Source organism: Bombina bombina, chromosome 6 (genome assembly GCF_027579735.1).
Source record: "Bombina bombina isolate aBomBom1 chromosome 6, aBomBom1.pri, whole genome shotgun sequence".
NCBI lineage: Eukaryota > Metazoa > Chordata > Amphibia > Anura > Bombinatoridae > Bombina > Bombina bombina.
The window spans coordinates 151,272,273-151,286,498 of record NC_069504.1 but is presented as its reverse complement, the minus strand read 5'-3'; the positions used below and the strand labels follow the sequence as shown (position 1 = coordinate 151,286,498).

At 42.6% G+C, this 14,226-nt stretch overlaps 1 protein-coding gene across 1 annotated transcript in view; it reads right to left on the bottom strand.

Moving 5' to 3' along the window:
- Positions 1–14,226, bottom strand: part of TRABD (TraB domain containing) — a 172,115-nt gene that overhangs the window by 135,345 nt on the left and 22,544 nt on the right. Inside the window, exon 2 of the mRNA XM_053719187.1 lies at positions 511–651. Within this exon, the coding sequence (XP_053575162.1) occupies positions 511–651 (141 nt within the window). The remainder of the gene's footprint in view (positions 1–510; positions 652–14,226) is intronic.

Below are 14,226 nucleotides of genomic sequence, written 5' to 3'. Positions count from 1 at the left end.
AACAAGATGTTAATTTGTTTTAAAAATGTTTAACCTTGGTTGATATGACATTCTATAGAAAAACAACAAAATGTGATGTAATTTAAAGGACCTTGTATTGTATAAATACTGTTTGATATAAACACAGCACAGTCTTTTATATGAGCTGACACATGCTTTTTACATTTAATGCAAAGTATTTCTACATTACAGTAGTCATAGATATTAAAGAAACCATTGTCAGGGATTTATTATTTACTTCTAATGGGGTTGAGAGACCGGAACGATTTCCAAAAATAAAACCCAAAACATAAAAATAAAACCCTCAGTTTTGGTGTAAAGTAGCTAAATCATAAGTCCTCCTCTGCATCTGAGCCTGTTCAGACATACAGTGGTATAAGAAATCTTTACAATCCTCTTTAATAAACAAAGAACATTTAAAACAATTTAAAAATTGTGCTGCAGAGAGAATATGTTGTTATGGAGATGAATTCCAATTTTTTTTAACAAAAGAATATTAACTTCAAATACCTGTTTAATTGCTTGATGAAGTTTTTCCAGATTGATTTCTTTGGCTTCCTTTAGTAATGTCTCTTCATCCATCTTTAACATGGACACTCTATACTGACATAGTTCAACCACCACCACATCTGGCTGAACCTGTTGGATCGTCTGGGAACACACAAAATAAAAACAGAATTTATGTTTACCTGATAAATTACTTTCTCCAACGGTGTGTCCGGTCCACGGCGTCATCCTTACTTGTGGGATATTCTCTTCCCCAACAGGAAATGGCAAAGAGCCCAGCAAAGCTGGTCACATGATCCCTCCTAGGCTCCGCCTACCCCAGTCATTCGACCGACGTTAAGGAGGAATATTTGCATAGGAGAAACCATATGTTACCGTGGTGACTGTAGTTAAAGAAAATAAATTATCAGACCTGATTAAAAAAACCAGGGCGGGCCGTGGACCGGACACACCGTTGGAGAAAGTAATTTATCAGGTAAACATAAATTCTGTTTTCTCCAACATAGGTGTGTCCGGTCCACGGCGTCATCCTTACTTGTGGGAACCAATACCAAAGCTTTAGGACACGGATGAAGGGAGGGAGCAAATCAGGTCACCTAAATGGAAGGCACCACGGCTTGCAAAACCTTTCTCCCAAAAATAGCCTCAGAAGAAGCAAAAGTATCAAATTTGTAAAATTTAGAAAAAGTGTGCAGTGAAGACCAAGTCGCTGCCTTATATATCTGATCAACAGAAGCCTCGTTCTTGAAGGCCCATGTGGAAGCCACAACCCTAGTGGAGTGAGCTGTGATTCTTTCAGGAGGCTGCCGTCCGGCAGTCTCATAAGCCAATCGGATAATGCTTTTAATCCAGAAGGAGAGAGAGGTAGAAGTTGCTTTTTTGACCTCTCCGTTTACCAGAATAAACAACAAACAAAGACGAAGTTTGTCTGAAATCCTTAGTAGCTGCTAAGTAAAATTTGAGAGCACGAACTACATCCAAGTTGTGCAACAAACGTTCCTTCTTTGAAACTGGAATAGGACACAAAGAAGGCACAACTATCTCCTGGTTAATGTTTTTGTTAGAAACAACTTTTGGAAGAAAACCAGGTTTAGTACGCAAAACCACCTTATCTGCATGGAACACCAGATAAGGAGAAGAACACTGTAGAGCAGATAATTCTGAAACTCTTCTAGCAGAAGAAATTGCAACCAAAAACAAAACTTTCCAAGATAATAACTTAATATCAACGGAATGTAAGGGTTCAAACGGAACCCCCTGAAGAACTGAAAGAACTAGGTTGAGACTCCAAGGAGGAGTCAAAATTTTGTAAACAGGCTTGATTCTAACCAGAGCCTGAACAAAGGCTAGAACATCTGGCACAGCTGCCAGCTTTTTGTGAAGTAACACAGACAAGGCAGAAATCTGTCCCATCAAGGAACTTGCAGATAATCCTTTTTCCAATCCTTCTCGAAGGAAGGATAGACTCTTAGGAATCTTAACCTTGTCCCAAGGGAATCCTGCAGATTCACACCAAAAGATATACCAAATTATGTGGTAATTTTTCTGGTTACAGGCTTTCAGGCCTGAACAAGAGTATTAATAACAGAATCCGAGAACCCTCGCTTTGATAAGATCAAGCGTTCAATCTCCAAGCAGTCAGCCGGAGTGGGTCGAACGGACCTAGAACAAGAAGGTCTCGTCTCAAAGGTAGCTTCCATGGTGGAGCCGATGACATATTCACCAGATCTGCATACCAAGTCCTGCGTGGCCACGCAGGAGCTATCAAAATCACCGACGCCCTCTCCTGATTGATCCTGGCTACCAGCCTGGGGATGAGAGGAAACGGCGGGAACACATAAGCTAGTTTGAAGGTCCAAGGTGCTACTAGTGCATCCACTAGAGCCGCCTTGGGATCCCTGGATCTGTACCCGTAGTAAGGAACTCTGAAGTTCTGACGAGAGGCCATCAGATCCATGTCTGGAATGCCCCACGGTTGAGTGACTTGGGCAAAGATTTCCGGATGGAGTTCCCACTCCCCCGGATGCAATGTCTGACGACTCAGAAAATCCGCTTCCCAATTTTCCACTCCTGGGATGTGGATAGCAGACAGGTGGCAGGAGTGAGACTCCGCCCATAGAATGATTTTGGTCACTTCTTCCATCGCTAGGGAACTCCTTGTTCCCTCCTGATGGTTGATGTATGAACTTGGCCCTCGCTAGCTGAGGCCAAGCTTTGAGAGCATTGAATATCGCTCTCAGTTCCAGAATATTTATCGGTAGAAGAGATTCTACCCGAGACCAAAGACCCTGAGCTTTCAGGGATCCCCAGACCGCGCCCCAGCCCATCAGACTGGCGTCGGTCGTGACAATGACCCACTCTGGTCTGCGGAAGGTCATCCCTTGTGACAGGTTGTCCAGGGACAGCCACCAACGGAATGAGTCTCTGGTCCTCTGATTTACTTGTATCTTCGGAGACAAGTCTGAATAGTCCCCATTCCACTGACTGAGCATGAACAGTTGTAATGGTCTTAGATGAATGCGCACAAAAGGAACTATGTCCATTGCCGCTACCATCAAACCTATCACTTCCATGCACTGCGCTATGGAAGGAAGAGGAACGGAATGAAGTATCCGACAAGAGTCTAGAAGTTTTGTTTTTCTGGCTTCTGTCAGAAAAATCCTCATTTCTAAGGAGTCTATTATAGTTCCCAAGAAGGGAACCCTCGTTGACGGAGATAGAGAACTCTTTTCCACGTTCACTTTCCATCCGTGAGATCTGAGAAAGGCCAGGACAATGTCCGTGTGAGCCTTAACTTGAGGAAGGGACGACGCTCGAATCAGAATGTCGTCCAAGTAAGGTACTACAGCAATGCCCCTTGGTCTTAGCACCGCCAGAAGGGACCCTAGTACCTATGAGAAAATCCTAGGAGCAGTGGCTAATCCGAAAGAAAACGCCACGAACTGGAAATGCTTGTCCAGGAATGCAAACCTTAGGAACCGATGATGTTCCTTGTGGATAGGAATATGTAGATACGCATCCTTGAAATCCACCTTGGTCATGAATTGACCTTCCTGGATGGAAGGAAGAAGTGTTCGAATGGTTTCCATCTTGAACGATGGAACCTTGAGAAACTTGTTCAAGATCTTGAGATCTAAGATTGGTCTGAACGTTCCCTCTTTTTTGGGAACTATGAACAGATTGGAGTAGAACCCCATCCCTTGTTCTCCTAATGGAACAGGATGAATCACTCCCATTTTTAGCAGGTCTTCTACCCAATGTAAGAATGCCTGTCTTCTTATGTGGTCTGAAGACAACTGAGACCTGTGGAACCTCCCCCTTGGAGGAAGCCCCTTGAACTCCAGAGAATAACCTTGGGAGACTATTTCTAGCGCCCAAGGATCCAGAACATCTCTTGCCCAAGCCTGAGCGAAGAGAGAGAGTCTGCCCCCCACCAGATCCGGTCCCGGATCGGGGGCCCGCATTTCATGCTGTCTTGGTAGCAGTGGCAGGTTTCCTGGCCTGCTTTCCTTTGTTCCAGCCTTGCATAGGTCTCCAGGCTGGATTGGCTTGAGAAGTATTACCTTCCTGCTTAGAGGACGTAGCCCTTGGGGCTGATCCGTTTCTGCGAAAGGGACGAAACTTAGGTTTATTTTTGGTCTTGAAAAGACCTATCCTGAGGAAGGGCGTGGCCCTTGCCCCCAGTGATATCAGAGATAATCTCTTTCAAGTCAGGGCCAAAGAGTGTTTTCCCCTTGAAAGGAATGTCAAGCAATTTGTTCTTGGAAGACGCATCCGCTGCCCAAGATTTTAACCAAAGCGCTCTGCGCCACAATAGCAAACCCAGAATTTTTTCGCCGCTAACCTAGCCAATTGCAAGGTGGCGTCTAGGGTGAAAGAATTAGCCAATTTAAGAGCACGAATTCTGTCCATAATCTCCTCATAAGAAGAAGAATTACTAATAATCGCCTTTCCTAGCTCATCAAACTAGAAACACGCGGCTGCAGTGACAGGGACAATGCATGCAATTGGTTGTAGAAGGGAACCTTGCTGAACAAACATCTTTTTTAGCAGACCTTCTAATTTTTTATCCATAGGATCTTGGAAAGCACAACTATCTTCTATGGGTATAGTGGCGCGCTTGTGTAGAGTAGAAACCGCCCCCTCGACCTTGGGGACTGTCTGCCATCAGTCCTTTCTGGGGTCGACTATAGGAAAACAATTTTTTAAATATGGGGGGAGGTACTAAAGGAATACCGGGCCTGTCCCATTCTTTACTAACAATGTACGCCACCCGCTTGGATATAGGAAAAGCTTCGGGGGGCCCCGGGGCCTCTAAGAACTTTTCCATTTTACATAGTGGTTCTGGAATGACCAGATAATCACAATCATCCAAATTGGATAACACCTCCTTAAGCAGAGCGCGGAGATGTTCCAACTTAAATTTAAAAGTAATCACATCAGGTTCAGCTTGTTGAGAAATGTTTCCTGAATCTGAAATTTCTCCCTAAGACAAAACCTCCCTGGCCCCCTCAGACTGGTGTAGGGGCCCTTCAGAAACCATATCATCAGCGTTCTCATGCTCTACAGAATTTTCTAAAACAGAGCAGTCGCGCTTTCGCTGATAAGTGGGCATATTGGCTAAAATGTTTTTGATAGAATTATCCATTACAGCCGTTAAATGTTGCATAGTAAGGAGTATTGGCGCACTAGATGTACTAGGGGCCTCCTGTATGGGCAAGACTGGTGTAGACGAAGGAGGGGATGATGCAGTACCATGCTTACTCCCCTCACTTGAGGAATCATCTTGGGCATCATTTTTACTAAATTTTTTTATGACATAAAATACATATAGTTAAATGAGAAGGAACCTTGGTTTCCCCACAGTCAGAACACAATCTATCTGGTAGTTCAGACATGTTAAACAGGCATAAACTTGATAACAAAGCACAAAAAACGTTTTAAAATAAAACCGTTACTGTCACTTTAAATTTTAAACTAAACACACTTTATTACTGCAATTGCGAAAATGTATGAAGGAATTGTTCAAAATTCACATATTGCACACCAAATTTGGAAGCTTTAACCCTTAAAATAACGGAACCGGAGCCGTTTTTATATTTAACCCCTTTACAGTCCCTGGAATCTGCTTTGCTGAGACCCAACCAAGCCCAAAGGGGAATACGATACCAAATGATGCCTTCAGAAAGACTTTTCTATGTATCAGAGCTCCACACACATGCAGCTGCATGCCATGCTGTCCTCAAAAACAAGTGCGCCATACCGGCGCGAAAATGAGGCTCTGACTATGATTAGGGAAAGCCCCTAAAGAATAAGGTGTCTAAAACAGTGCCTGCCGATATAATCATATCAAAATACCCAGAATAAATGATTCCTCAAGGCTAAATATGTGTTAATAATGAATCGATTTAGCCCAGAAAAAGTCTACAGTCTTAATAAGCCCTTGTGAAGCCCTTATTTACTATCTTAATAAACATGGCTTACCGGATCCCATAGGGAAAATGACAGCTTCCAGCATTACATCGTCTTGTTAGAATGTGTCATACCTCAAGCAGTAAGAGACTGCACACTGTTCCCCCAACTGAAGTTAATTGCTCTCAACAGTCCTGTGTGGAACAGCCATGGATTTTAGTTACGGTGCTAAAATCATTTTCCTCATACAAACAGAAATCTTCATCTCTTTTCTGTTTCTGAGTAAATAGTACATACCAGCACTATTTTAAAATAACAAACTCTTGATTGAATAATAAAAACTACAGTTAAACACTAAAAAACTCTAAGCCATCTCCGTGGAGATGTTGCCTGTACAACGGCAAAGAGAATGACTGGGGTAGGCGGAGCCTAGGAGGGATCATGTGACCAGCTTTGCTGGGCTCTTTGCCATTTCCTGTTGGGGAAGAGAATATCCCACAAGTAAGGATGACGCCGTGGACCGGACACACCTATGTTGGAGAAACTGTACACTTGTAGGAGAGATCATTGACAGTTTAACTGCACAATTAAAAAAGGGACAGTGCAGCTTTTCCATCCCTATAATCATGAAGCTGGTACCCATTTTACTTCTGCAAGCAGGGATGGCTCAAGACACAGTCACAGCTGGAGCGGTGAGAGGAGAGAACAGTATTGAAAAACATAATTTATGCTTACCTGATAAATTCCTTTCTCCTGTAGTGTGGTCAGTCCACGGGTCATCATTACTTCTGGGATATTAACTCCTCCCCAACAGGAAGTGCAAGAGGATCACCCAGCAGAGCTGCTATATAGCTCCTCCCCTCTACGTCACACCCAGTCATTCGACCGAGAACCAACGAGAAAGGAGAAGCCAAAGGGTGCAGTGGTGACTGGAGTATAATTTAAAAATTTAGACCTGCCATAAAAAAACAGGGCGGGCCGTGGACTGACCACACTACAGGAGAAAGGAATTTATCAGGTAAGCATAAATTATGTTTTCTCCTGTTAAGTGTGGTCAGTCCACGGGTCATCATTACTTCTGGGATACCAATACCAAAGCTAAAGTACACGGATGACGGGAGGGACAGGCAGGCTCTTTATACGGAAGGAACCACTGCCTGAAGAACCTTTCTCCCAAAAACAGCCTCCGAAGAAGCAAAAGTGTCAAATTTGTCAAATTTGGAAAAAGTATGAAGAGAAGACCAAGTTGCAGCCTTGCAAATCTGTTCAACAGAGGCCTCATTCTTAAAGGCCCAAGTGGAAGCCACAGCTCTAGTAGAATGAGCTGTAATTCTTTCAGGAGGCTGCTGCCCAGCAGTCTCATACGCTAAACGTATTATGCTACGAAGCCAAAAAGAGAGAGAGGTAGCAGAAGCTTTTTGACCTCTCCTCTGACCAGAATAAACGACAAACAGGGAAGACGTTTGTCGAAAATCTTTAGTTGCCTGTAAATAAAATTTCAGGGCACGGACTACATCTAGATTGTGTAGAAGACGTTCCTTCTTCGAAGAAGGATTAGGACACAAAGATGGAACAACAATCTCTTGATTGATATTCCTGTTAGTGACCACCTTAGGTAAGAACCCAGGTTTAGTACGCAGAACTACCTTGTCTGAATGAAAAATCAGATAAGGAGAATCACAATGTAAGGCAGATAACTCAGAGACTCTTCGAGCCGAGGAAATAGCCATTAAAAACAGAACTTTCCAAGATAACAATTTGATATCAATGGAATGAAGGGGTTCAAACGGAACACCCTGTAAAACATTAAGAACTAAGTTCAAACTCCATGGTGGAGCAACAGTTTTAAACACCGGCTTAATCCTGGCCAAAGCCTGACAAAAAGCCTGAACGTCTGGAACCTCTGACAGACGTTTGTGTAAAAGAATGGACAGAGCTGAAATCTGTCCCTTTAAGGAACTAGCGGATAAACCCTTTTCTAAACCTTCTTGTAGAAAGGACAATATCCTAGGAATCCTAACCTTACTCCATGAGTAACTTTTGGATTCGCACCAATATAAGTATTTACGCCATATTTTATGGTAAATCTTTCTGGTAACAGGCTTCCTAGCCTGTATTAAGGTATCAATTACTGACTCAGAAAAACCACGTTTTGATAAAATCAAGCGTTCAATTTCCAAGCAGTCAGCTTCAGAGAAATTAGATTTTGATGTTTGAAGGGACCCTGGATCAGAAGGTCCTGTCTCAGAGGCAGAGACCAAGGTGGACAGGATGACATGTCCACTAGATCTGCATACCAAGTCCTGCGTGGCCACGCAGGCGCTATTAGAATCACCGATGCTCTCTCCTGTTTGATTCTGGCAATCAATCGAGGAAGCATCGGGAAGGGTGGAAACACATAAGCCATCCCGAAGGTCCAAGGTGCTGTCAAAGCATCTATCAGAACCGCTCCCGGATCCCTGGATCTGGACCCGTAACAAGGAAGCTTGGCGTTCTGTCGAGACGCCATGAGATCTATCTCCGGTTTGCCCCAACGTCGAAGTATTTGGGCAAAGACCTCCGGATGAAGTTCCCACTCCCCCGGATGAAAAGTCTGACGACTTAGGAATTCCGCCTCCCAGTTCTCCACTCCCGGGATGTGGATTGCTGACAGGTGGCAAGAGTGAGACTCTGCCCAGCGAATTATCTTTGATACTTCCATCATTGCTAGGGAGCTTCTTGTCCCTCCTTGATGGTTGATGTAAGCTACAGTCGTGATGTTGTCCGACTGAAACCTGATGAACCCCCGAGTTGATAACTGGGGCCAAGCCAGAAGGGCATTGAGAACTGCTCTCAATTCCAGAATGTTTATTGGCAGGAGACTCTCCTCCTGAGTCCATGGTCCCTGAGCCTTCAGAGAATTCCAGACAGCGCCCCAACCTAGTAGGCTGGCGTCTGTTGTTACAATTGTCCAATCTGGCCTGCTGAATGGCATCCCCCTGGACAGATGTGGCCGAGAAAGCCACCATAGAAGAGAATTTCTGGTCTCTTGATTCAGAGTAGGGGACAAGTCTGAGTAATCCCCATTCCACTGACTTAGCATGCACAATTGCAGCGGTCTGAGATGTAGGCGTGCAAAGGGTACTATGTCCATTGCCGCTACCATTAAGCCGATCACCTCCATGCATTGAGCCACTGACGGGTGTTGAATGGAATGAAGGACACGGCATGCATTTTGAAGCTTTGTTAACCTGTCTTTTGTCAGGTAGATCTTCATTTCTACAGAATCTATAAGAGTCCCCAAGAAGGGAACTCTTGTGAGTGGAAAGAGAGAACTCTTCTTTTCGTTCACCTTCCATCCATGCGACCTTAGAAATGCCAGTACTAACTCTGTATGAGACTTGGCAGTTTGAAAGCTTGAAGCTTGTATCAGAATGTCGTCTAGGTCCGGAGCTACCGAAATTCCTCGCGGTCTTAGTACCGCCAGAAGAGCACCCAGAACCTTTGTGAAGATTCTTGGAGCCGTAGCCAATCCGAATGGAAGAGCTACAAACTGGTAATGCCTGTCTAGGAAGGCAAACCTTAGATACCGGTAATGATCCTTGTGAATCGGTATGTGAAGGTAAGCATCCTTTAAATCCACTGTGGTCATGTACTGACCCTTTTGGATCATGGGTAGGATTGTCCGAATAGTTTCCATTTTGAACGATGGAACTCTTAGGAATTTGTTTAGGATCTTTAAATCCAAGATTGGCCTGAAGGTTCCCTCTTTTTTGGGAACCACAAACAGATTTGAGTAAAACGCCTGTCCGTGTTCCGACCGCGGAACCAGATGGATCACTCCCATTAGTAAAAGATCTTGTACACAGCGTAGAAACGCCTCTTTCTTTATTTGGTTTGTTGACAACCTTGACAGATGAAATCTCCCTTTTGGGGGAGAGGATTTGAAGTCCAGAAGATATCCCTGAGATATGATCTCTAACGCCCAGGGATCCTGGACATCTCTTGCCCAAGCCTGGGCGAAGAGGGAAAGTCTGCCCCCCACTAGATCCGTTCCCGGATCGGGGGCCCTCAATTCATGCTGTCTTAGGGGCAGCAGCAGGTTTCCTGGCCTGCTTGCCCTTGTTCCAGGACTGGTTAGGTCTCCAGCCTTGTCTGTAGCGAGCAACAGCTCCTTCCTGTTTTGGTGCAGAGGAAGTTGATGCTGCTCCTGCCTTGAAATTACGAAAGGAACGAAAATTAGACTGTCTAGCCTTAGGTTTGGCTCTGTCTTGAGGCAGGGCATGGCCTTTACCTCCTGTAATGTCAGCGATAGTTTCTTTCAACCCGGGCCCGAATAAGGTCTGCCCTTTGAAAGGTATGTTAAGTAATTTAGATTTAGAAGTAACGTCAGCTGACCAGGATTTTAGCCACAGTGCTCTGCGTGCCTGAATGGCGAATCCGGAATTCTTAGCCGTAAGTTTAGTTAAATGTACTACGGCATCCGAAATAAATGAATTAGCTAGCTTAAGTGTCTTAAGCCTGTTTGAAATCTCATCTATAGTTATTGAGTCAAGAGTCTCTTCCAGGGACTCGGACCAAAAAGCGTCCGCGGCCGTGACAGACGCAATACATGCAAGGGGTTGCAATATAAAACCTTGTTGAACAAACATTTTCTTAAGGTAACCCTCTAATTTTTTATCCATTGGATCTGAAAAGGCACAGCTATCCTCCACCGGGATAGTGGTACGCTTAGCCAGAGTAGAAACCGCTCCCTCCACCTTAGGGACCGTCTGCCATAAGTCCCGTGTGGTGGCGTCTATTGGAAACATTTTTCTAAATACAGGAGGGGGGGAAAAGGGTACACCGGCCTATCCCACTCCTTAGTAATTATCTCTGTAAGCCTCTTAGGTATAGGAAATACGTCAGTACTCGCCGGTACCGCATAGTATCTATCCAGCCTACATAATTTCTCTGGAATTGCAACGGTGTTACAATCATTCAGAGCTGCTAATACCTCCCCTAACAGTACACGGAGGTTTTCGAGCTTAAACTTAAAATTAGAAATGTCTGAATCCACTCTATTGGGATCAGAACCGTCACCTGCAGAATGAAGCTCTCCGTCCTCATGTTCTGCATACTGTGACGCAGTATCTGACATGGCCCTAATATTATCAGCGCACTCTGTTCTCACCCCAGAGTGATCACGCTTACCTCTAAGTTCTGGTAATTTGGACAAAACTTCAGTCATAACATTAGCCATGTCCTGTAATGTGATTTGTAATGGCCGCCCTGAAGTACTCGGCGCTACAATATCACGCACCTCCCGAGCGGGAGATGCAGGTACTGACACGTGAGGCGAGTTAGTCGGCATAACTCTCCCCTCGTTGTTTGGTGAATGATGTTCAATTTGTACAGATTGACTTTTATTTAAAGTAGCATCAATGCAATTAGTACATAAATTTCTATTGGGCTCCACTTTGGCTTTAGCACATATAGCACAGAGATATTCCTCTGAGTCAGACATGTTTAACACACTAGCAATTAAACTAGCAACTTGGAAATACTTTTCAAAGCAATTTACAAAAAATATGAAAAACGTACTGTGCCTTTAAGAAGCAAAGAAAAAAAGTTATGACAGTTGAGAAAACAATAAACCGGAGAAACTATAACATCAAATTCTTTCCGGTAAAAACACAATTTAGCAAAGGATTGCCCCCATTAGTAATGGATAACTAACCCTTAAATAGCAGAAAAAATGTACAGAATATAACGTTTATCACAGTCAAGCACAATCTCACAGGTCTGCTGTGAGTGATTACCTCCCTCAAAATAACTTTTGAAGACCCCTGAGCTCTGTAGAGACGAACCGGATCATGCAGGGAAGAAAACAGACTTGTGACTGAATTTTCTGATGCGTAGCAAAAGCGCCAAAATAGGCCCCTCCCCCTCACACACAACAGTGAGGAAGGTCAGTAAACTGTCTTAAATTAAATAAAACGACTGCCAAGTGGAAAAAAACTGTGCCCAAAACAATTTTTCACCCAGTACCTCAGATAATTAAACGATTTAACATGCCAGCAAAACGTTTAACATCAAATAAATGAAATGTCATTAGAAAGCCTGTTGCTAGTCGTTCCCACTGCAAGTTAGGCTAAGAGTCTTATGCATACAGTATTATCCCAGTGAAGTGCCATTCCCCAGAATACTGAAGTGTAAATATACATACATGACAGCCTGATACCAGTTGCTACTACTGCATTTAAGGCTGAACTTACATTATATCGGTATTGGCAGTATTTTCTCAGTCTCCTCAGAAAATAATATGCTGCTACATACCACTTTGCAGGTGAACCTGCCCGCTGTCCCCTGATCTGAAGTTTACCTCACTCCTCAGATGGCCGAGAACAGCAAGATGATCTTAACTACGCCGGCTAAAATCATACAAAAAAACTCAGGTAGATTCTTCTTCAAATTCTACCTGAGAGGGAACAACACACTCCGGTGCTGTTTTAAAATAACAAACTTTTGATTGAAGATATAAAAACTAAGTATAATCACCACAGTCCTCTCACACATCCTATCTATTAGTTGGGTGCAAGAGAATGACTGGGTGTGACGTAGAGGGGAGGAGCTATATAGCAGCTCTGCTGGGTGATCCTCTTGCACTTCCTGTTGGGGAGGAGTTAATATCCCAGAAGTAATGATGACCCGTGGACTGACCACACTTAACAGGAGAAAGACAACACATCTCAAACCTACAGCCGATACCGGGAAGGAGACTTATCTGTACACTACGCGGCACTTACCTCATGAGATTGAGGTGAAGGAGTGTAAGTAGGCTCCCAACGGGAACGTTGTGGAATGAAGTATTATCGATTTGAAGTTCTGCACATTTGATATGGACTATAACAATACTCATTTATAGTAGTTTAATTTTGTCAATTAGGACGTTCAACACACATCATTTTTACTGTGTATCCAATATTACGTTATTACGATATTAGGTTATCCCTTTTTATTCTTTATTCTTTATTTTTAATTTGTAATCAATTTCTCATTTTAAAGTAACATTTTCTACTGTGATTACAATTTTTGAATTGTTGTACCACTAATATCGTTTCTTATATTTTGAGACCCTGAGCATTATTAATATAACGGAAGTGTGATCGTATATCCTCTCTACTAGTTATACATGGGTCTGTTTTGTGTGTAATCATATGACACACTATCTCTATTTTATTGTAGTAACTTTGCGGCACTACTAGCAACAACAGTATTATTATTATTACTAGTAGACATATACATGTAATGTTCCATTGAATCAAATCATCTTTATATATATTATCTTCATCACAGCATGTTATGAGGAAGGTATCTTTCTGACATATACAGTTAAGAGACATATAATCATTTATATCGTATCAATCCCTTGTGTTTGGTTTCTATACATTTTGCACCAACACTATATCATATTACATCACATCAATCTCTCATTCTCAGCCGTATTTGTAATAACATATTGGGCTTATTTCCAGAGTGTGGCGCCATTCGAATTTATCCCCTTCCCCCAATCATTTTTTCCATATTATATCTAACAGGTGAAGAGTACTTGGGGGCACAATTCACACTGGTTAGACATTCAAAGGCAGCCAGCTACACACTCTAGGTTAGAAGTATCTATAGGGCGGTTCTCCAGCGCCAAACCTACACACACACACACATATATATATATACACATATATATATATATATATATATATATATATATATATATATATATATATATATATATATATATATATATATATATATATATATATATCATTGTGCTCACTCCCGTGGAGTTATTTAGGAGTCTGCACTGATTGGCTAAATTGCATGTCTGTCAAAAGCACTGAGATAAGGGGGCAGTCTGCTGAGGCTTAGATACAAGGTAATCGCAGAGGTAAAACATATATTAATATGCAAAACTGTGGAATGGGTAATAAAATTAATTATCTATCTTTTTAAACAATAAAAATTCTGGTGTAGACTGACCCTTTAAACGTATCTATAAAAAAAAAAAAAAAAACACAATGCCAATTTTAGCTACAATATGCTGTACCTATATTCACCCCTATCAGAAGCTGCCTGGGTCCCACGTCACCTCCTGGTTAACTTATCTTTAATAGCTTGGAGATTGTAGAAGTGATAAGCTAGGTTTAAATGGACATTGTACACTAGATTTGTCTTTGCATAAAATGTTTTGTAGATGATCCATTTATATAGCCCATCTGGGAGTGTTTTTGTAACAATGTATAGTTTTGCTTATTTTTCTTTTAATAACAGATGTGCAGATTTTGAGAG